We start from the raw sequence: 21,210 nt of genomic DNA, 5'->3' as shown, positions 1-21,210 counted from the left end.
TGCCTTCTGAAACATAATGAAGAATATTTAAATTCGGAAGGACCTTTACATTTTCCCACGCAAAATGTTTTTTTCAGAGATTCTCACGATCGTGAGCCTTACTGGAGCCCAGTGATGGAGGAGCCGTTCTCCTTATTCTCACTGGGTTTTTGTTTGTTTTCTTTTTCTAAAAAATATTTATTTATTTATTTGGCTGCCCCGGGTCTTAGTTGCGGCACGCAGGATCTAGTTCCCTGACCAGGGATCGAACTCCGGCCCCCTGCATTGGGAGTGCGGAGTCTTAACCACTGGACCACCAGGGAAGTCCCTCGTTTGTTTTCTAATCAGAAGGAATCTTTTCCATTTGTGCTCCTGCAATGTGTGTCACTAAAAAAATACAATCTTCGCTTGAGTTGAAAATTAATTTCCTGCCAGTTGGACAGCAGAAATAACCTTTGTCTATTTGCCACGTCATGTTGAATATTTTAGGAAGTCATTTGCTCTGTCACACTAGTGAAAATATATTGGGAATTTTACCTGCTAGGGTGGGAAAAAGAAATTCCGAGCTTTTCAGTACACATTTTCTTGAATGTCGCTTTGACCCACATGAACGCATCAGCAGCATTCCCCACCTGGAAAGGTTCTGGCGGCACCTGTGCGGCTGTGTAACTGCTGCCTCGCGATCAGTCTTGTTCTTGTCCAGTTCATCCCCCACCTGCCGCCGCGCACAGACGGGAGAGCCCACGCAGGGCAGGAGCACGGCGGCTGCTCTGACCTCGTCCTCTGTGCCCGGGGCTAGGTCGGAGGCTACAAGGGATGTTCTGTTGACTGCCACCCCCTGCTTTGATGGAGGTGTGTTTTAAGCTTTTGACCTGTCACAGCCCCTTTCAGTGTTTCTATTCTTATCGTGCGATTCAGTTTTATCTCACTTTTGTGTGCGTGTCTTACTTTTTTTAGAGCACTTACTGTTGTCCTAAGTTGCCTTTTCCTTTCACGTCGGCAGCTGGAGGAGAAAGCACGCCTGGAAGCGGAGGCCCGGGCCCGGGAGCACCTGCACCTGCGAGCGGAGGAGCGGCGGCGGGAGGAGGAGCAGCAGCGGCTGCAGGAGGAGCTCCAGAGGCTGCAGGAGCTTCAGAAGCTGAGGGCCGTGAAGAAGAAGAAGAAGGAGAGGCCAAGGAAGGCCTGTCCCGAGCTGGACATGCTCGCTCGGAGTCTGCAGGCGGCCGCGGAGGCTGTGCCCGGCTCTGAGAGCATGCACAACGGCTCGCTGGAGCCGAGTGAAGACCCGGAAACCTCCTCTCGCTCCCCCTCCAGACACGTGGACCATAGAGACACGGGGCCGGGGCCGGGGGCCGACGCGGACACCCCCGACCCCGTGGCCGCCAGAGACTCCAAGCTCCTTCTGCCGAAGGGGGTCAACGGGAAGCAGCAGCAGCCGCTGTCCTTTCTCCTGGACATGATGCATCAGCACAAGGAGGGAAACAGCAAACAGAAGCTGAAGCACAGCAGTAAAGCGGGCGGCGAGCCGGCGAGGAAGCCCTTGGAGCCCCCCAGAGCCTCAGAGGCCCAGCCCCGGCCCCGGCCCCAGGCTGAGTCAAAGGCCAGAGTGCTTGACCTCACGCCCCTGGCGGAGCACAGAAGGGAGGAGAGGAAAGTCAACAGCAACAACAACAACAGAAAGCAGCTGAACCACGTCCGGGAGGAGAAGCCGAGCCCGGGCCCCGCAGAGCCCGCCGCGCCCAGCGAGCACCCGCAGAGTGGCAAGCCGGTGCCAGCAGACTCTCCGCAGCCCAAGGGCAAGAGCAAGAAAAGCAAGAAGAAGAAGGGAGACAGAGGCAGCGGCTCAATCGGTAAATAAACACAGAGCAGAAGGGGGCGCCTGTGTAGCTGGGGCATCGTGGGGCGAGGAGGGCGTTGGGTCGGGTGCCTCTCAGGGTCCACCCCTCCTGGAGGGGGGTGCTGCCGTCCATGTCGTGGCTTCGTGCCTTGTGTGACCTCTGCACCAGCCGTGAGGGACGCGTAGGCATTGTGGTTGTATTCGGTTACCTTGAAATAATTTCAGACTTCCCGCAAACTACAGGGAAGAGCACGAAGGATTCCCACATACTCCCGTCAGCTCAGCGTGTCACCACACTTGCTGTGTCCTATCTCTCCCTCTTGGTTACTTTTCTGAACCAAATGAGAGTGCCCTTTTACCCTGAAATACTGCTGTGTGTATTTCCTCAAAACAAGAGATTAGATACAGCAAGATACAGATGGGGGGGCACGATGTCGTTGTTGATTTTAACAACTAAACAAAACAAAATGGTTACAGTCGGAAACAAAGGAAGCCGGCTGCACTTCCTAGGAGTCCCCGTGGCTGTACTAAACCTGCCGCACTAGGTCCTGTGGGGGGAAGAGACCTGCCAACCCTCAGGCTAGAGAAGGAGCCCTGAACAGACACGGGGGGCAGGTGCGCCGGCCGGTCTCCCACCGCGGTGGGAGCAGGCAATTCTGAAGCCACCCGTGTGTCCCCCCAGGACCGCAAGGCAGGAGACACACTGTGGACCGGGGGAGGGGGCTGCAGGGAGCGCAGCGTGGTTGTTAAAATCAAGAAGTTAACACTGACGCAGGACCGTTACCGGGCTGCAGGCGTGGGCGTGTTCCTCCCTTCATCCCTTTAACGTCCTAGGAAACAAAGTTTTCTCCTGACACAGGATCCAACCCAGGGTCACCGTCATATCTCTTTAATCTCCTTTAATGGGTCAGTTCCTCACTTTCTCACAACCTGACATCTCTAGAGTATGACCCACCCCTTTTTTAGAGTAAATGGCTGTCTAGAGTAATTTCAGTTTGGTGCTGTTCCTTCACAGCCAGGTTCAGGTTACGCAGCGTTGGCGGCAGCGCCTTGGGGGTGACGGGTCTGTGTTGGTGGGTGCCCTGCCGTCAGGAGGCACACTGCCCGGTGTTGGTAACTCTCCTCCTGGACCGTGGTGCGTGCGGTCGGCCTGTCTCTCCTCTGCCAGGCTGACACCTGACCTGTGCTCACCCGGAGTGTCTCATGGGGAGACGAGTCCCTTACGCCGTATCAGACATTCATCCACTACTTTTAGCATCCGTGGACGACAGTGTTGCCCAGGGGGATTATTACTGTGCTCTTTGCCTACATAATGGTGACTTTTCTGATGCCATTCCTTCTCCCTTTCTTACTCAACGTTCTGTAGGAAGAGCTCTTCTTCCCCACGTATTTTTTTCATTTACTTCATTATTTATACAAGGGCGGGTTAGTAGATGCTTTCTTTATGCTATAGGTTATAAGCCTTTACTAACACTATTTCGATGCCCCCAGATTCAGTCGGTGGGAGCCCCCTCTGCGTGGCCTCTGCACCCCGTTGTGCTTTGAGCACTTCTGTGCACAGTTAGATGTCCCGGCTCTGAGACCCAGAGCTGGTGTGTGGTTGGCAGGGCCTAGGAGGGGGAGCGAGTGTGTGTACGCAGGCACGTGTGCACTCCTCGTGCCCCCCCCCCACACACACATCTGTGTCTTTCGGTATCTAATCTCTGCAGTAAAAACCACCCGTTCACCCTGACAACTGCAGTCCGGCTCCGGTGCCACTGCGCTCCCTGCAGCCCCCTCCCCGCGGTCCACAGTGTGTCTCCTGCCTTGAGGTCCTGGGGGGACACACGGGTGGCTTCAGAATTGCCTGCTCCCACCGCGGTGGGAGACCGGCCGGCGCACCTGCCCCCCGTGTCTGTTCAGGGCTCCTTCTCTAGCCTGAGGGTTGGCAGGTCTCTTCCCCCCACAGGACCTAGTGCGGCACGTTTAGTACAGCCACGGGGACTCCTAGGAAGTGCAGCCGGCTTCCTTTGTTTCTGATTGTATCTATTTTGTTTTGTTTCCCCTCCTTAATCCTGATTTCTTTTTCCCTATCCCATTCCTACTTAGTTTCTTATTTGCTTTTCTGTTCTTTACACAAAAGGTTGGCATATTAGAGACGCCTTTCCCCGTGGCTTTTTCCCCACATCCTGTATTCCAAAGGCCCTCCGTGTGCGTCCACAGCTCTTCCTTGTGCTTTCAGGTGCTGAGTGGGCTCCGCTGGACACTGCCCCGCTCTCGGGGTTTGTAGTGACACACAGCGGGGCGGAGCGCAGGTGCTGTGCGTGGGTGTTTCTGCGGGAGCGCTGGGTCACAGAGGTCAGTGCAGACAGGGCTTGTTGATGTGGCCTGCTCCTCTGAAGCCTGCATTGCTCCCACCCTGTCGAGCCCCTGTTTGGCCACAGCCTCACCGGGAGAGTGTGTTGTCAGGCTTTGTAACTTGAGCCCATCTGTTAGGCGCACTTATTCCTGAAGTGGTCATATGCATTTTTCTCTAATTATAGTGAGGTCATATTTTTAAGGGCTGTTTCTATATCTCTTTTGTGAATTTTCTATTCGTAACTTTTTCTCATTTTTTAATTGGGTTTTTGCTCTTTTCCTTCCATTTTTTAAGAGTTCCTTATGAATCGGGGATATTGCCCCAGGTCCTTAAGTTGTCTTTGACTCTTTCCAGTGCTTTGTAGCCAAGCACAAGTTTTCTCTTTTACTTTATACATAGTTCACTCTGGATTTTAAATAGTTGTTAGGTGTGATTGTTTATCCTAACACGAAGATTAAGGAGGAATGTGCCCAAGTTTTTTTCTAGTATTAGCGTGGTTCCACTTTTTTCACTTAGCTCCCTGATACCTCTATTTGGAGTTCATTCTTTTGTATCGTGTGATGCATGAATCCAGCTCTATCTTTTACAAATAGTTAACCAGTTGTCCCAACACCAGTTATTAAAAAGCTCATCTTGCCTCAGCGACTCAGGATGCCACCATGTGCTACACCGTGTGTCCTCAGGTCTGTTCTGGAATTTCTTTTCTTTCCCTCTGTGTTCATTCACTCGCCATTATTGCATTGAGTTGCTGCTTCAGGGGTTCTGTACATGTTAATGACTTAAGGGCTCGTCTCTCCTCACAGCCTTTTTCAGTTTTCCTGGCTGTTCTTTCATGTTTGTATTCCCATAAGAACTTTGGTGTCGGTGTGCGTAGCTCCCTTAAAAAAAAGAAAAAAACAACCTTGTTGGTATCTTTATTGGTATTGCATTAAATTTATAAGATAATTTAGGGAGAATTGGTGTCTGTGATGTTGTTCGTCCTTCCCAAGAACAAGGGGAGTTTTTCCATTTGTTCAAGTCTACTTTATGTCTTTTAGGAATGTTTTAAATTTTCTCTTATAGGTTTTTCACATTTCTTATTGAGCTTATTCCTAAGTATTTAATCTTCCTGGCTTTTAATTTTAACGGGGTGTTTTCTACAATCATACCTTCCAACTCCGTCCGGTGCAGTAGCCAGTCACATGTCACCCCTGAGCACCGAAGTGTGGAAGGTCCAAATTGTGCGGGTTATGAGTGTAAAAACATAACCAGATTTTGAAAACCTAGTATGAAAAAAAAAGGAATGTAAAATAACTCAGTATATATATTTGGGGGGGCGTGGCTGCACTGGGTCTTCGTTGCTGCACGCGGGCTTTCTCTAGTTCAGGCAAGCGGGGGCTACTCTTCATTGCAGTGCGCGGGCTTCTCATTGCGGTGGCTTCTCTTGTTGCGGAGCACGGGCTCTAGGTGTGCGGGCTTCAATAGTTACAGCGCACGGGCTCAGTAGTTGTGGCACACAGGCTTAGTTGCTCCACGGCATGTGGGGTCTTCCTGGACCAGGGATTGAACCCGTGTCCCCTGCATTGGATTCCTTTTTTTTTTTTTTTAATATCTTTATTGGAGTATAATTGCTGTGCAATGCTGTGTTAGTTTCTGCTGTACAACAAAGTGAATCAGCTCTACGTATCCATATATCTCCTCCCTCTTGCGTCTCCCTCCCTCCCACCCTCCCTACCCCACCCCTCTAGGTGGTCACAAAGCACCGAGCTGATCTCCCTGTGCTATGCAGCAGCTTCCCACTAGCTGTCTATTTTACATTTGGGAGTGTATATATGTCAGCGCTACTCTCTCACTTCATCCCAGCTTCCCCCCGCCCCCCACCCCCCGTGTCCTCAAGTCCGTTCTCTACGTCTGTGTCTTTATTGTTGCCCTGCCCGCTAGGTTCTTCAGAACCATTTTTTTTTTTTAGATTCCATATATATGTGTTAGCACATGGAATTTGTTTTTCTCTTTCTGACTTACTTCACTCCGTATGGCAGACTCTAGGTCCATCCACCTCATTATAAATAATTCAGTTTCGTTCCTTTTTATGGCTGATATTCCATTGTATACATGTGCCACATCTTCTTTATCCATTCGTCTGTCGATGGACATTTAGGTTGCTTCCATGTCCTGGTTATTGTAAATAGTGCTGCAGTGAACATTGTGGTACATGTATCTTTTTGAATTATGGTTTTCTCTGGGTATATGCCCAGTAGTGGGACTGGACTGCTGGGTTGTATAGTAGCTCTATTTTTAGTTGTTTTAAGGAGTCTCCATACTGTTCTCTGTAGTGGCTGTATCAGTTTATATTCTCACCAGCAGTGCAAGAGGGTTCCCTTTTCTCCACACCCTCTCCAGCATTTACTGTTTGTAGATGTTTTGATGATGGCCATTCTGACCGGTGTGAGGTGGTACCTCATTGTGGTTTTGATTTGCATTTCTCTAATGATTAGTGACGTTGACCATCTCTTCATGTGTTTGTTGGCAATCTGTATGTCTACTTTGGAGAAATGTCTGTTTAGGTCTTCCGTGGCAGGTGGATTCTTAACCATTGTGCCACCAGGGAAGTCCCAGTATAATTTTTTACATCGATTACATATTGAAATGATAATCTTTTGGACATATTTAATTAAAGTGTATATTACTAAAATTAATTTCAGTCGTTTAATTTTTTCAGCTGGCTACTACGAAATCTTAAGTTATGTATGTGGCTCATGTTGTGTTTCTACTGGATGGTGCTCCTCTAACTGGTCATTTGTGTGTATGACAGCTGTTGCTTTCTGTATGTTAACTTTATATCTCCTACCTTAGCAGATTATTTCATTGTTTGAGTCTTATTGTTGATTCTCTGGGGTTTTCCAGCTACTCTATCATCTATTTGCAAATAGAGAAAGCTTTACTTCTTTTCCAGTTCTTATGCTTCTTGTTTTCTCTTGTTTAATTGCATCATTCTTGAACTTAATGGAAACGTCTGGTGTTTCTACATTAAGATTCTGGCTTTAGGGTAAGGTTTATATATTTTATCATGTTAAGAAAATATCCAGCAATTCCTATTTTTCTTGAGTATTTTATCAGGAATGAGTGTTGAATTTTGTCAGAGGTTTTCTAGTATCTACGGAGATTAAACATAATTTTTCTTCTTAGACCTGTTATACTTCGTAAAGAATTAGGAGGCTTTTTTTGCTTGTTTTTCATTTTCAGTATTCTAGAGCAATTCACCTTCCATTGGGACTACTTAGGCTTTAATGATTTGACAGGAATCTCCTGTGCAGCCCCCCAGGCCGGTGCTTTTTGTGGAGAAGTTGCCTGATGGTATTCTCTCTGTCCTCCATGGTAATTGGTCTATTTAAGTATTTCTTTCTTCACTGAGGTTAATTTTGCTAAACTGTATTTCCGTAGTAAATTATCTTTTCAGCCAGTTTTCCAGCTTGTTCACATAGATGTCTGCGAAGTACATACTTTTTTTTTTTTTTTAATTTATTTATTTATGGCTGTGTTGGGTCTTCGTTTCTGTGCGAGGGCTTTCTCCAGTTGCAGCAAGCGGGGGCCCCTCTTCATTGCGGTGCGCGGGCCTCTCACTGTCTCGGCCTCTCCCGTCGCGGAGCACAGGCTCCAGACGCGCAGGCTCAGTAGTTGTGGCTCACGGGCCTAGTTGCTCCGCGGCATGTGGGATCTTCCCAGACCAGGGCTCGAACCCGTGTCCCCTGCATTGGCAGGCAGATTCTTAACCATTGCGCCACCAGGGAAGCCCGAGTACGTACTTTTTAAAAAATTTCTTTCAGCGGTTATTTTCCTCTTGTCGTTTCTTATTTTTGTATGTTTGTGCTTTCTTTCTCCCTGTTCTGTTTGACTCAGTTGGTTAATGGTTTATCTGTATAATGTTTTCAAAGGCCAGGCTCTTGATTTACCAGTTGGGTGTATACTGTTGTTTGTCTCTCTGCCTCATTAATCTCTACTTTTATCTTTTTATCCTGTGCTTCCTTTTGTTTTACTTCATTGTTCTTTCTAACTTTTTGATTTGGGAATTGAGTTCATTTCTTTTCATTCCTTCATTTTTACTGATCAAAGTATTTAGCACCTTGAGTTTTCTCTGATCATTCCTTTAAGTATATCCCACAGTGTATGATAATGTTTCCGTTTGGTTTCTTTTTTAGAAATTCAGCAGTTTCCATGTGGTTTTCTTTCCCCCTTTCACCCAGTAGTTTAATAGGTGGCTTTTAGGTTTCCAGGTGGGAGAGCCTCGTTTATGTTAATAATTTCTACGTTTTGTACACTGTGATCCGAGAGTATTGTTTGTAATGTTTCTGCTTCATGAAACTTACTGGTATTTTCTTTGTGACTAGTTTTTGTGACTGCTCTGTGTTCACTTGAGATACAAGTGTATTTTCTCTGCTGTCATGGTATTGAACTAAGTATGTATTTATATCCATGATATATCTTTGATTTAGGTTTAGGTTTAGGTCTTCTGTATCCTTACTTGTTTTTTGTCCTCTTGACATATATTATTATTTATTATTGAGTTTCTGTGTTTCTTGCATTTCCTGTAGTTTTGCTTTAAAAAGGTGGTCTCTTTGTTACTTGGTACATATTCCTAACTAATTTCTTATATTGAATTTGGTTTTTATTGTTTAAAAATGTCCTTTCTGTTGCGTTTCACACTTTTGGCTCGAATTCTCCTTTGTCTGAGATGGTGATTGCTACCCCTTCTCTCTGTTTCTGTTTGCCTGGTGGGGCACCTTTGTCCTCATTCCTTCATTGCTGGTCTATCTGAGTCACTTGGTTTTAGGTCATTCCCTTGCATACAGCCGAGACACCTCAGTCCTGCTGTGTGAGCCACATTGACAGTCTTATCTACAGGTGAGGTGAGCCTGTTTCCATGTATTGATAGGACAGCCCTGACATTATTTTGTAATTATTAGATCAGTTTTTTAATACATACATATATTATGTGTGTGTGTGTGTATTTTTTGGCCTGCTGGGTCTTAGTTGTGGCCTGTGGGCTCCTTAGTTGTGGCATGAGCACTCTTAGTTGCGGCATGCATGCAGGATCTAGTTCCCTGACCGGGGATCAAACACGGGCCCCCTGTATTGGGAGCGTGGAATCTTAGCCACTGTGCCACCAGGGAAGTCCTCTGTTTTATATTTTATATTCGCTGATTCTCTCTCTGTGTGAGATGTTTGCCTTTCTTTCTGTATATCCTTGGTGTTTAGGAACGTTTGCGACTCTGTACCGGTGCTGCCCCTGCACTTATACCTTTAGTGCCCCATCCCTGCTCCAGATGGGGGCCTGTGGCACCACCTACTGCCTGGGGGACAGCCGTGCACGGACCCTGTTTTCTCTCCTCTGCCCGCTTGTGCTGTCCTTTCTCTTCCCATTTTTCAGCTGCGTTTGTTTCTGCTTTGTCAGAGCGCATAGTATTTGTAGGTTTGCGCGTGAATACATTAGGTGCCCGTGTTGGTCCTCGTGTAGCGGTGTTCCCAGGCGCGTGTCCTCGAGTAGGGGTCAGGGGCGCAGAGTCCTCCAAGCTCTGGCGAAGCAAACTGTTTCCTGTGGTCTGAACAGTGAACAGACAGCCCGGCGGGTACGAAATTCTTTAGGTCGCTCTTTCTTTCCACCCTGGTTAATAACAGTTTTGTTGTGAAAAATGTCTGTCTGATACTGAATCTGGTTATAGTTCTGTCCCATTTTTTTCTTGTGCCAAGATTCTTAATACCGGTTATCAGTTCTAATTAGAAGAGTATTAGAAATCGCTTTATAATGAGAGCACTCCCAGCAGACGTGTCTGCTCTGTGTTTGCTTCTGTGGTTGAACCAACTGCGCTTCTAGAACTTGTTTATGGAATAACTTGAGTCTGGCCTTTCTAAGACTTTACCTTCTTTACACCTGTAAACACTCCTGGCCCCCCTCACCTCTCCTCTCCTCGTGCATCACTGTTTCCTTGATCAGGGTCAGCCGGTGGGCCTCCAGGAGATGCCTGCGGTAGGTGTGCAGCGGAGGCCTGATGAACGAACGGTCTCAGTGGCTGGGAAGGAGCGTGTTGTGAGGGTGACTTGTGCGGGCTGGCGGCCTGGACCAGGGAGCCTGGGCGGGGGCTGGGGGGGCATCCCAGAAGCAGCAGCAGTGGGATGGAGACAGGCATCTGCAACTGTTGACGAGGAACGTGCCCAGCATGGTGACGGAGCGACAGGTGGGACGTGAGTGTGAGGAAGGGGGTGGGGGGAGGATCATTTCTAGATCACTGTCAGAAAGGGAGCGGCCGCAGCAGATCACAGAGGCTTTGCCCGCCTTGGGGGTCGGCTGCCTGAAGGGTGGACGTACAGAGGAGGTGGCTTTATGGACGAGCCGCTCATGAAGGAGGTCTGGGGCGGGGTTGGTTTGGTGGTGTTGGTATCCAGGTGTGGCTGAAACCACAGGGATACAGCGGCAAGGGGCGGAGTCGAGGAAGACCCAGGCCCCGAGCTGTCTGTGCGGGAGGGGCTGTGGTCGTGCAGGGGGCCGTGCGGGGGCTCCTCGGTGCCCGCGGCGTTGCCTTGAGCTGGTGGATGTGAAGGCACTCCGCATGGCGCTGGGAGTCTTCAGCAGTGTTAGCCGCTGGTATGCAGGTAAACCACACCTTCATTACCGCTGTGCAAATGCCCAGTGATGGGAGGAACGGGGGTCCTTTACTGAGGATTCCGAAAAATTGTCCCTTGCTAAGGTGGGGACAGGGAATGGAGACTGGCTTTAACAGAGCACTGTCGGTGGTCTGCACTCATCCGTGAGTGGAGCCGGATGCTGTGCGTACACCGCCAGTGCCCCCCAGCACCTAGGTGTGCACGGATGGAGCCTCTGAGCGCCGGGCAGGTACCAAACAGGGTGGGCAGAGCAGAGGAGGGAATTAAAACCCTCAGAGGTGCCAAGGCTCCCTCATCAGTCGTCTCCCTGCTGTAGCCTATTTTCAAAGAGGGTTGCTCAACTGCAAAATGAAATATAGCCTTGCGTTTGGTAGGGACAACCGGAAAAGCTTTTTGGTGAAGTCTCTGGATGTTGCTTGGATAAACTGAATGCCTAGAAGAGCCGTCTTCCTCCAGAGGCTGACATCTGGGTCCTGGGTACAGACACGTCCGCGGCGTCTGTTGACAGCCGTGCCCCTGCTCCCCCCACCCCCCTGCCCTCCCTCCAGCGGGGCCTTGGGGCAGACAGCCTCTGTCTTCTCAAGGGCTCTCCCGGTGGCGGCAGCAGGTATGTCTCTTCTCTTGGACCTGAAGCAGTGGTTCCTTCACTCAGCACAGGAGTTCGCTACTTCCACGTGACCTGGATGTTCCCAAGTGCATGAGAGAGGTCTGCCCACCTGTGGCCATTTGCAAATTCTCATTTTTTAAATTTTTAAAAAAATTTTATTAGACAAGTTCTCACTTTCTTTTTTTCTTTTTTTTTTTGTTTTTGGCCGCACCCCGCGGCATGCGGGATCTTAGTTCCCCGAGCAGGGATGGAACCACGTCCCCTGCGTTGGAAGCGCGGAGTTTTACCCACTGGAGCGCCTGGGAAGTCCCATGCAAGATCTCATTTTAGAAAAGATCTTTAGTTTGTGAACTTGTTGAAATTAAGTAAAACCAAATGCTTTGCTGTGTCCCGCTAAGATGGCCTGCTGTTCAGCTGACTTACCTCTTTTCTTTCATCTTACAGATGATGTCTTTCTGCCTAAAGATATCGACCTAGACAGTGTGGACATGGACGAGACAGAGAGGGAAGTGGAATATTTCAAAAGGTAATTGTTAGGAGTGTGGTCCGAAAAAGGGATGGTTTCGTGGTTACCACGCGTGACCCTCCCACATAGCACGGCTGCTTGTCTGGGACAGAAGTTGTGTCAGCTAGCCAAGCAGCCTGGCTGCCTTGTAGCATTCTAGCACGTGAAGGCCTGCCGTGCACATCCCACCCACAGCCCGGGCACACACGTACTAGCCTCCTCGCCCACACTCTCACACCTCATTCACTTGTCCCTGCCCGTGTGTGTAAAGACTGGTTTCTAGCAGCGTATCTCAGAGTGGTCCTGGACCAGCAGCACCGCCTAGGAACTTGGGACCCGACATCCGTGTTCTCACAAGCCTCCCAGCTGAGCTTTATATGCGCTGGCATTGGGACACAGTGATGTGGCATGCTTTAGAGGAGAAAAGTAACACTTCGGTTAATTTAGTCAGCTTTCCTGATATGCAGACTTTATTAGTACATGTTTAATAATATTTGTCATAATATGTTCAATAATATCTACTATGTGAGTCATGACAAGAAAATTTTTCTTTAAAGTGCCTTGTTCTCTCTTTGGAAGTACGTTAATCTCTTAGTTTCAGAAAGCACGCACACATACACACACACTCACAAAAGCAGTTTGCAGTACAAAAAGTCATTAATTCATAAATGAAGTATTGTAAAATTCTAAATGTTTCTTAAAATTAAATACATTTATAATGTGTGTGTATGTGTGTGTGTGTGTGTGTGTGTGTTTAAATCTTAGCAGATGGTACAGCATTTGCTAAAGTTAAGCATTCATAGTAAAAACCCTTAACTAGGATGAGAAGGGCCTCTCCTAAACGTGGTGAAGGGCGTCCATAAAATCAGTAGGTGTTATATACGTCACGGTGAAACGTTACAAGCCATTCCTTGAGATTAAAGAAGTGATGACAGCGATGCCCCTTATCACAACTTCTATTTCTAAAGAAATAAAAAGAAACAAAGGGATAAGGATTCAGATGAAGAAGTGGCATTGTCATTCTCAGATGATGTGAATATGTTTGTACAAAGTCCAAAAGAATCTGTAGCTAAATTACTTGAATTATTTTTTTAAATTGATTGATTGATTGATTTGGCTGCATTGGGTCTTAGTTGCGGCCTGCGGGATCTTTGTTGTGGCGAGTGGGCTCTTCATTGTGGAGCGCGGGCTTCTCTCTAGTTGTGGTATGTGCGGGCTCAGTAGTTGTGGCATGGGGGCTTAGTTGCCCTGCGGCATGTAGGATCTTAGTTCCCCAGCCAGGGACTGAACCCGCATCTCCTGCATTGGAAGGTGGATTCTTAACCACCGGACGACCAAGGAAGTCCCCAATTTTTTTTCTTTAATATTTATTTATTGACTTATTTATTTTTTTATTTGGCTGTGTCGGGGCTTAGTTGTGGCACTCAGGATCTTCGTTGTGGCATGCAGGATCTATCGTTGCAGTGCGCAGGCTCTCTAGTTTTGGCGCACAGGCTCAGTAGCTGCCGCACGCGGTCTCTCTAGTTGCGGTGCATAGGCTCTAGAGCGCGTGGGCTTAGTTGCCCCGCGGCATGTGGGATCTAGCTCCCCAACCAGGGATCAAACCCGCATCCCCTGCATTGGAAGGAGGATTCTTAACCCCTGGACCACCAGGGAGGTCCCTAAAGTACTTGAATTATTAACACAGTTTGCTCTGAAGCCGGATTCCGGGGAGCAGGGGATGGAACAGGGGCATTTCTTGGATGTAGGCAAAGCTTTGGAGGAATATTTTCCCAAGGTAGACCTGCAGGATTCACACACCTTAAAATCATGCATGACCTTATAAACAAAGATTATCAAACACCCAAGACCAACAATAAAAATCTAGAAATGAAAAATAGAATTATTAAAGTCAAGACCTCAGTAGATAGATACCTGATAAACAGATTAGACACTGCTGAAGAGGGAATTGATGAACTGGAAGATATAACTGGGAAGTGTACCCAGAATGCACCAAGATTATAAGGAAAATAGAAAATGTGAAAGAGGGCTTAAGAGACATGGAGGAGTGGCTAAGTCTGACATACACCTAACGGAAGCCCCTCTGAGAGAGAATGGAGACCACAGAAAAGCAGGATTTAAAGAGATAAGATGCCTGAGGATTTTGCAGAACTAATGGGAAATTTGAATCTACAAATTCAAAAGCACAACATATACCAGTAGGATAAACAAACAAAAATCCGTTTCTAGACATAGCATATGAAACCAGAGACCATGGAGTGATCTTTACAGTGTTGAAAGAAGATGGTCAGTCTATAATTATGTATCCCACAAAACTGTTCTTTCCCATAATAAAGAAAAAGTGTAGGAGCTTGCTACAAAGAGACCTGTTTTAAAAGGAAACATCTACAAGTATACTTTAAGAAAAAGGAAATCGGGAATTCCCTGGTGGTCCAGTGGTTAGGATTCCATGCTTCCACTGCAGGAGACATGGGTTCAATCCCTGGTCAGGGGATTAAGATCTTGCAAGCTGCGCAGCGTGACCCAAAAAAAATAAAAAGAAGAAAGAAAAGAAAAAGGAAATTGATCTCAGAAGATCACTGTAACATACACAGGAAGGAATGAAAAACAGCCTGATAAATCTAGGTAAATATCTAACTGACATTATGTTTGAAAGAACCCCAGTACTGAACAGCAGTAGTATGTCAGTTAGGTGTGAAATCATCAGAACTGAGCATCCTGAAGTCCTTCTGTTGTTCAGGGAGTTAACATTCAGACTTTAAGCTAAACGGGCAGGACACAGTTTCAAGAGCAAGCATTGAAAGAATAGAAATAGGGTGTATAAATTGCTAATCAGTAGAAGGGAAAAAAATCAAAACAAAAAGAGAAAAAAAATAAATGTAGAGAAAGTACAACAAACAAATTTTAAAAAGATGATAGACACAAGTCCAGTTGTGTCAGTAACCATGATAGGCAGTAAGCAGACAAAATTAAAAGTAGTTTGTCAGGTTGTGTTAAATTTTTTAAATAAATAAATATACACACACACACACACACATATGTATATATACTGTTTACAAGAACATACCTAAACTATAATGAAAAGAAAGGTGGAAATAAAGAGAAAGGAAAAAGGAAACTGTTACAGTTGTTCTTCTCAGACAAAGTATATTTTAACACAAGGGATAGATGAAGTTTGCTACATAATGATAAAATGTTCAATTTGTCAGGAAGAAATAGGAATTTTAAACACAAGTACTTAATGAAATAGCCTCAAGATACAAAAAGCAATTTGGGCTTCACAGAGAATCAAACAAATCCACCATCCTGGTGCGAGGTCTCAGACCATCTCTCCACGTCCTGATTGGCGTGAGCAGCCCAGGCCCCCCTGTGAACTTGACCGGCAAGCTTAGTCTAATGGATGTAGGTGAAACCCTGCATCCAAGACACAGAGAGCTGAGTTCTTACACACACGGGGCCATCCACAGAAACGGGATATGTGCTGGGCCACAGAAAGCAAGGCTCAAACATGTCAAAGAAGGATGTATAATTTGTGTTCTCTGACCACAACATGTTGAAGTTGCATATTTACAATAGATAGATTTTATGTCCCTAAATATTTGGAAATCTGGAAGTATGTAAGTTTAAATAACTCATGGGTCAAGTAAGAAACCACAGTGGACATTTAAAAATATATAGAACTAAAAGATAAGGAAAATATTGCATGTGAAAACCTGTGGAATGCAGAAAAGGTTTTGCTCATGGGTGTGGAGAAAAGGGACCCCTCCTACACTGTTGGTGGGAATGTAAATTGGTACAGCAACTATGGAGAGCAGTACGGAGGTTCCTCAAACAACTAAAAATAGAGCAACCATATGACCCAGCAATCCCACTACTGGGCATATAGCCAGAAAAAACTATAATTCAAAAAGATACATGCACCCGTATGTTCGTAATGGCACTGTTTACAATAGCCAAAACATGGAAACAACCTAAATGTCCGTCGACAGATGAATGGATAAAGAAGATGTGGTACATAGACACGATGGAATATTACTCAGCCATAAAACAGAACGAAATAATGCCATTTGCAGCAACATGGATGCAACTGGAGATTATCATACTAAGTCAAGTAAGTCAGAGAAAGACAAATATCATATGATATCACTTATATGTGGAATCTAAAATATGACACAAATGAACTTATCTATGAAACAGAAACAGACATAGAGAACAGTCTTGTAGTTGCCAAGGGGGAGGGGGTTGGGGGAGGGATGGAGTGGGAGTTTGGGGTTAGCAGATGTAAGCTATTATATAGAGAATGGATAAACAACTAAGGTCCTACTGTAGAGCACAGGGAACTAACTAGATTCAATACCCTACGATAAACCACAGTGGAAAGGGATATACATATATATATATATGTATATATATATACATATATATATATATATGTATATACATATATACACACACAGATACACACACACAGACACACACACAGACACACACACACACACACATACATATGTATATAAAACTGAGTTACTTTGCTGTACAGCAGAAATTAACACCACATTATAAATCAACTGCACTTCAAGAAAATTTTAAAAAAAAGAAAAGGTTTGCCCTTGGGAGCACTTCCACTGAAGCCTTAAATGCTGGAGTTAAGTATTAAAAACCTGAAAATTAATGAGTTTAGGATTTAATTTGAGAAATTAGGAAAACAGCAATAGAATAAACTCAAAGAAAGTGAAACAAAGGAGATAATACATAAGAGCAATAATGAAATAGGAAACAAAGAGAAGATCATCAAAGCCAAAATTTGATTCTTTGAAAACATTAAATAAATAAACCTTTGAGAGACTAGCCAAGAAAAGTAGAAAAAAGACACCCAAAATACCATAATTAGGTGGAAGGAGAAACAGAATGTTGATAATTATCAAAGTTGGATGGTGGCTCTGTTCATTTTACCATTCTCTGCTTTTGGGTGTGTTTGAAATTCTCTGTAATATAAAAGGTTTCTTTGATTTTGTGAGTACGTAAGTGAAAAGGAGGACGTAACTCCAGAGACTGGAAGCAACTTCACAACAATTAACTTTAAAACTTAAATAAGACACAAAATTAACCCAATAGAAAGATAGCGTGAATGGTCCAGTAACTATTAGATTAAAGCAGCAGTTCTGAGTCTTCCCAGTGAGAAAACTACATTCTGACAGTTTCACAGAGAATTGTCCAAGACTTTCAAAGAAAGATTATTCGGTCTTGTAGATTCTACCGGAGAACTGAAATGAGACAGCACAGGAGCGTGCTCCCCTCTTTGTTTTATGAGAGAAGTAAAATGTGGATACCAAAATCTGCCAAAAACAGCACCAGAAGAAAATGGGAAATTACACATTGGTTTCTCTCATGAATATTAGGTGCAAAAGTCGTCAAGAAAATATTCACATGCTAAATCCAACAGTGTACAGTGTTTTCAAAGAGCAGCATGTTACCAAACCGGCTTGCCCCAGGACTGGATGCAAGGAGTTTCTGACGTTAGGAAATCCGCAGTGTTATCTGGTACATTAACATAGTAAAGAAGAGTCACGTGATCATCTCAGTGAGTTCAGAAAAAAACCTTTGCTAAAATCTTAGCACCCACTTATAACTACTTTTTTAAATAGTAAGCAATAGAAGAAAATATCTTTAACCTTAAAAAAGGAATTTACCAAAAGAGGGAGAGAAAGAAGAGAAAAGAAAGCTACATGAAACGTTTTCCAAAACGGGAAAGATGTGGAAGCATGTGCAAAAACAAAGCCGCCCTGCTGCCCTCTTATGTCCTCTTCTGGTCAACCCTAAATCGTGGTTCCTGGCGAGCACGGTAAGACAGACAAGACATTAAAGGCATGAGGCACGGAAAGGAGGAAGTAGAATTTCATTTTACAGATGATCTCATTGTCTACATAGGAAACGACGGAAGAAAACAGGACAGTTTAGCAAGAGCCTGGCTGTAGGATAAGCGTACGGAAGTTATTTTCCTCTACGCCACCAATAATTCAGAAATGTAGTTTACATGAAGACAGCGTTTATCACAGCAGCAAGATCTGTGCAGCGTCCATGAATAAAGCTAGTAGGAGTTGCACAAGACTCGCGCACAGAAGGCGATGAGACTTCACAGGAGAGCACTGAGGGACCCGGGTCACACAGGTTCTTCGTGTTCATGCGTAGAAGATCAGTGCCTTCGAGCTCAGTGAACTTTAACAAAGTGAGCACATCCAGGTGACCACCACCTGGCCAAGGTGTGCGTTACCAGCACCCAGAAGCCTGCTTCACACGTCCCCAGTCATCACCAGCGCCCCCAAAGTAAAGGTGATCTTTCACCATACATTAGTTTTGCGTATTTTTGAACTTCATATAAATGGAACTACATAGCAAAAAAAAAAAAAAAAAGTACCTTTAAGCTCTCCAGCTTCCGCAAGTTTATCTGTGGATTTAAAACCCAAGAAGGGTTTTGTGGAACTTAACACAGTGTTTCTAAAACTGGTTGGGTTGGACACATTGTGGTACAGTCAAAGGAGAAGTGTTACAGCAACAGAAAGGAACAAACCAGAGCAGTCCGCAGCACAGATGCATCTTACAGACTGGACGTTAGACGAGAGCCGGTGCTCAAGAATGGACGCGATATCCAGTTTACATAAACTAAAAATTGGGCAGAACTAAAGTACATTGTTTAATATGCCTGCTGTTCAGTCCAGCAGCTCTACTGCTGGGGGCTGCCCAAAAGCCCAAGAGAAGGCAGAGTGGATGCCTGCACGACGACTTGTTCCTGAATGTTCCTGGAAGTCTTATTTGTAGCCCAAAACTGGGATCAACCCAGAGGTCCACACAGATGAGCAGATAAACAAAACGGTGCTCTGTCCCTCCAGTGGATGCCACTCAGCAGTAAAAGGCTGCCGCCGCAGCACACGGCCAGTCCTCAGAGGCGCCTGCTTAGTGCAAGAAGCCAGACAGAATGTGTGCGGAGGCTCCACTGACGCGAAATCCCAGAACACACACGCTCATCTGTGGTCACAGGCCAAGAGGTCCCTGTTTGCCTGCCTGGGGCCAGAGCGGCAAGGAGACTTGGGGGTTTCACGGAAACGTTCTGTGTCCTGGTTGAGGTGATGGTTTCCCAGACGTATATGTTTGTCAGCACTGTGGGCTCTACACTAACTACTAACTGCAATTTGCTGTACATAAATTATACCTAAATAAAGTATGTTTTTAGAAGTGAACTATGTTCAGGGATGCGTACGTAGGCATTAAAACTTGAAAGAAAGACACGGAAGTGATCAATGTAAAAAGCCAGAATGGTGATTACTTCGGAGGAGAGGAAACACCAGGCAGGGGGTCCCCAGCTTGACTCTGGTGATCCACACTATTTGCTTTATAATGATTCTTCATGTCATACATTTGTTTTATTCACCCTGCTATAATGTGTTACATTGACCCACAAAAGAAAAAAATTGTCAAGGGTCGCTAGTATCCTCCTAGAAGAATAGGGAGAATAAGGAAGGCTCCTTTTCCTACCCATTGTAAGGACTTGGAAAGTCCTGGTTATTAAAATGTGGTGACATTGGTGCCCAGAAACAGGCCTGTACGAACACTGAGCTTTGGTGTGTGACAGAGATGGGTCGGCTGATCACTGTGGGAAGAAGGTGTGCATAAATGGAGCTGTGCAGGTGTGTTGTCCCTGCATCACACCACACTCAGGGTCGACTTCAGATGGGTTAAGGTTTTAAGTGTCATATGCAAACCTTTTAATTTTGAGCATAGGGAAAGATTTCTTAGAAACACCAACCATAAAACAAAAGATGGATAAATTGAGCTACATTAAAATCAACAGTTTGCTTTAAAGAAAGTGAGAAAACAATATTTGCAGCACATCACAGAGGATTAGTGTCACGATGTGTAAACATTACAGACCATTAAGGAAAGACAGACCTGTGGACAAGTGGGCAAATGAAACGGTGTCGCAGAAAACCTGTGACCAGTTAACTGTGGCGGCCTCAGCCCGACTGGCACTGGGGAGCAGCTGGGCCCGACTCCCTCCGCGGGCGAGGAGCAGCAGGGCAGGTCAGACCACCTTGGAGAAGAGCTCGTGTGAAGTTGCAGCGGCCAAGTTGTGCGTCCCACATACTCCAGCAAACAGTCCCACCGTGCCTGTGGCCTTGCGGCGGAATCGCATGAACGTACTGTTGAATGAAAGGAGCGACATGAAAACATACAGTACGGTTCTGTTCCTGTGTGTTTAGAAATCAGCATGAGAGACTTACCTGGAGGTCCAGTGATAAAGAATCCGCCTTCCAATGCAGGGGACGCGGGTTCGATCCCTGGTCGGGGACCTGAGATCCCACATGCCGCGGGGCAGCTAAGCCCACGTGCCACAACTACTGAGCTCGCACGCCTCAACTAGAGAGCCCGTGTGGTGCAGCTACAGAGCCCACGTGCCCTGGAACCCGTGCGCCACAACAAAAGATCCCACGTGCCGCAACGAAGACCTGACACAGCCTTAATTGAGTAACTAATTAATTAAATGTTATAAAAGAAAGAAAGGAATCAGCACGAGCCGCCGTCGAGTCGTGAACTACAAAGAGCCATGCGGGTTGCTGGTGGCAAAGGCTGGGGTGGTGGCTCCCTGCTTGGGAGGGCACAGCATGGCGCCCCAGGGTTGGCAGTGTTGGTTTTCCTGACCCGGGGGGCGGGTACCCAGGCTTTTTTTGCCTTATAGTTACCTGTACTCGCGTGCTCTGTACACGTGTATGTAAGTGTGCGTGACCCAGTCCACGGTTGGCAGTACGGAGGCCTGACGGGAGGTGGTGTCCAGAGTGGAGCCAGGGTGTGGGGAGGACGCAGACCAGGCGGCCTGGGCCCCGTGGAGACCCTGCTTTGGTTCGGGCTGCAGCTCCTCTCTGAGCGGCTTGGAGCAGGGACGTGGTTGGTGCTTCCGAGCGTTCTGGATGCAGCGTGAAGGGTGGGGACACACACGTGCTGATGCAGAGACAGTGGAGGAGGAGGTGGAAGCTTCCAGAAGGTTTAAAAGGTGACACCACTAGGACTTGGGGTTGACCAGCCGTGTCCAGGGAAAGAGAGTTTGGATCCTGGGAGACGGTGCAGCCCTTCGCCGAGGGACAGGGTGGCCGGGGGCTTCATCTACCTGGACACAGTCCTCCAGGCACACAGCACCCATGACTGGCTCAGCGATTTAACCACAGCTGAAGCAAAAACACTTCATTTCACCTGCTGCACGAGTGACAACACCACCATTTTCTAGTTTAATCCAAATTCCTGCTACCCACGTTAGTGCT

At 46.3% G+C, this 21,210-nt stretch overlaps 1 protein-coding gene across 12 annotated transcripts in view; it reads left to right on the top strand.

Annotated features, from left to right (window-relative positions):
• Positions 1 to 21,210, top strand: part of FAM193A (family with sequence similarity 193 member A) — a 174,610-nt gene that overhangs the window by 152,107 nt on the left and 1,293 nt on the right. For 11 of the 12 annotated variants that reach the window (XM_027103899.1, XM_027103894.1, XM_027103897.1 and 8 more), the window contains 2 exons: positions 983 to 1,829; positions 11,842 to 11,923. In XM_027103899.1, the coding sequence (XP_026959700.1) occupies positions 983 to 1,829; positions 11,842 to 11,923 (929 nt within the window). Of the gene's footprint in view, positions 1 to 936; positions 1,830 to 11,841; positions 11,924 to 21,210 lie in introns of those variants that run through there. The other variant, XM_027103903.1, reaches the window with a different exon arrangement.

Source organism: Aethalodelphis obliquidens, unplaced genomic scaffold (genome assembly GCF_003676395.1).
Source record: "Aethalodelphis obliquidens isolate GAN/ISIS:26980383/991018 unplaced genomic scaffold, ASM367639v1 scaffold6, whole genome shotgun sequence".
NCBI lineage: Eukaryota > Metazoa > Chordata > Mammalia > Artiodactyla > Delphinidae > Aethalodelphis > Aethalodelphis obliquidens.
Note: the sequence above shows the minus strand (reverse complement) of the source record. Positions and strands in the feature narration are given on the sequence as shown.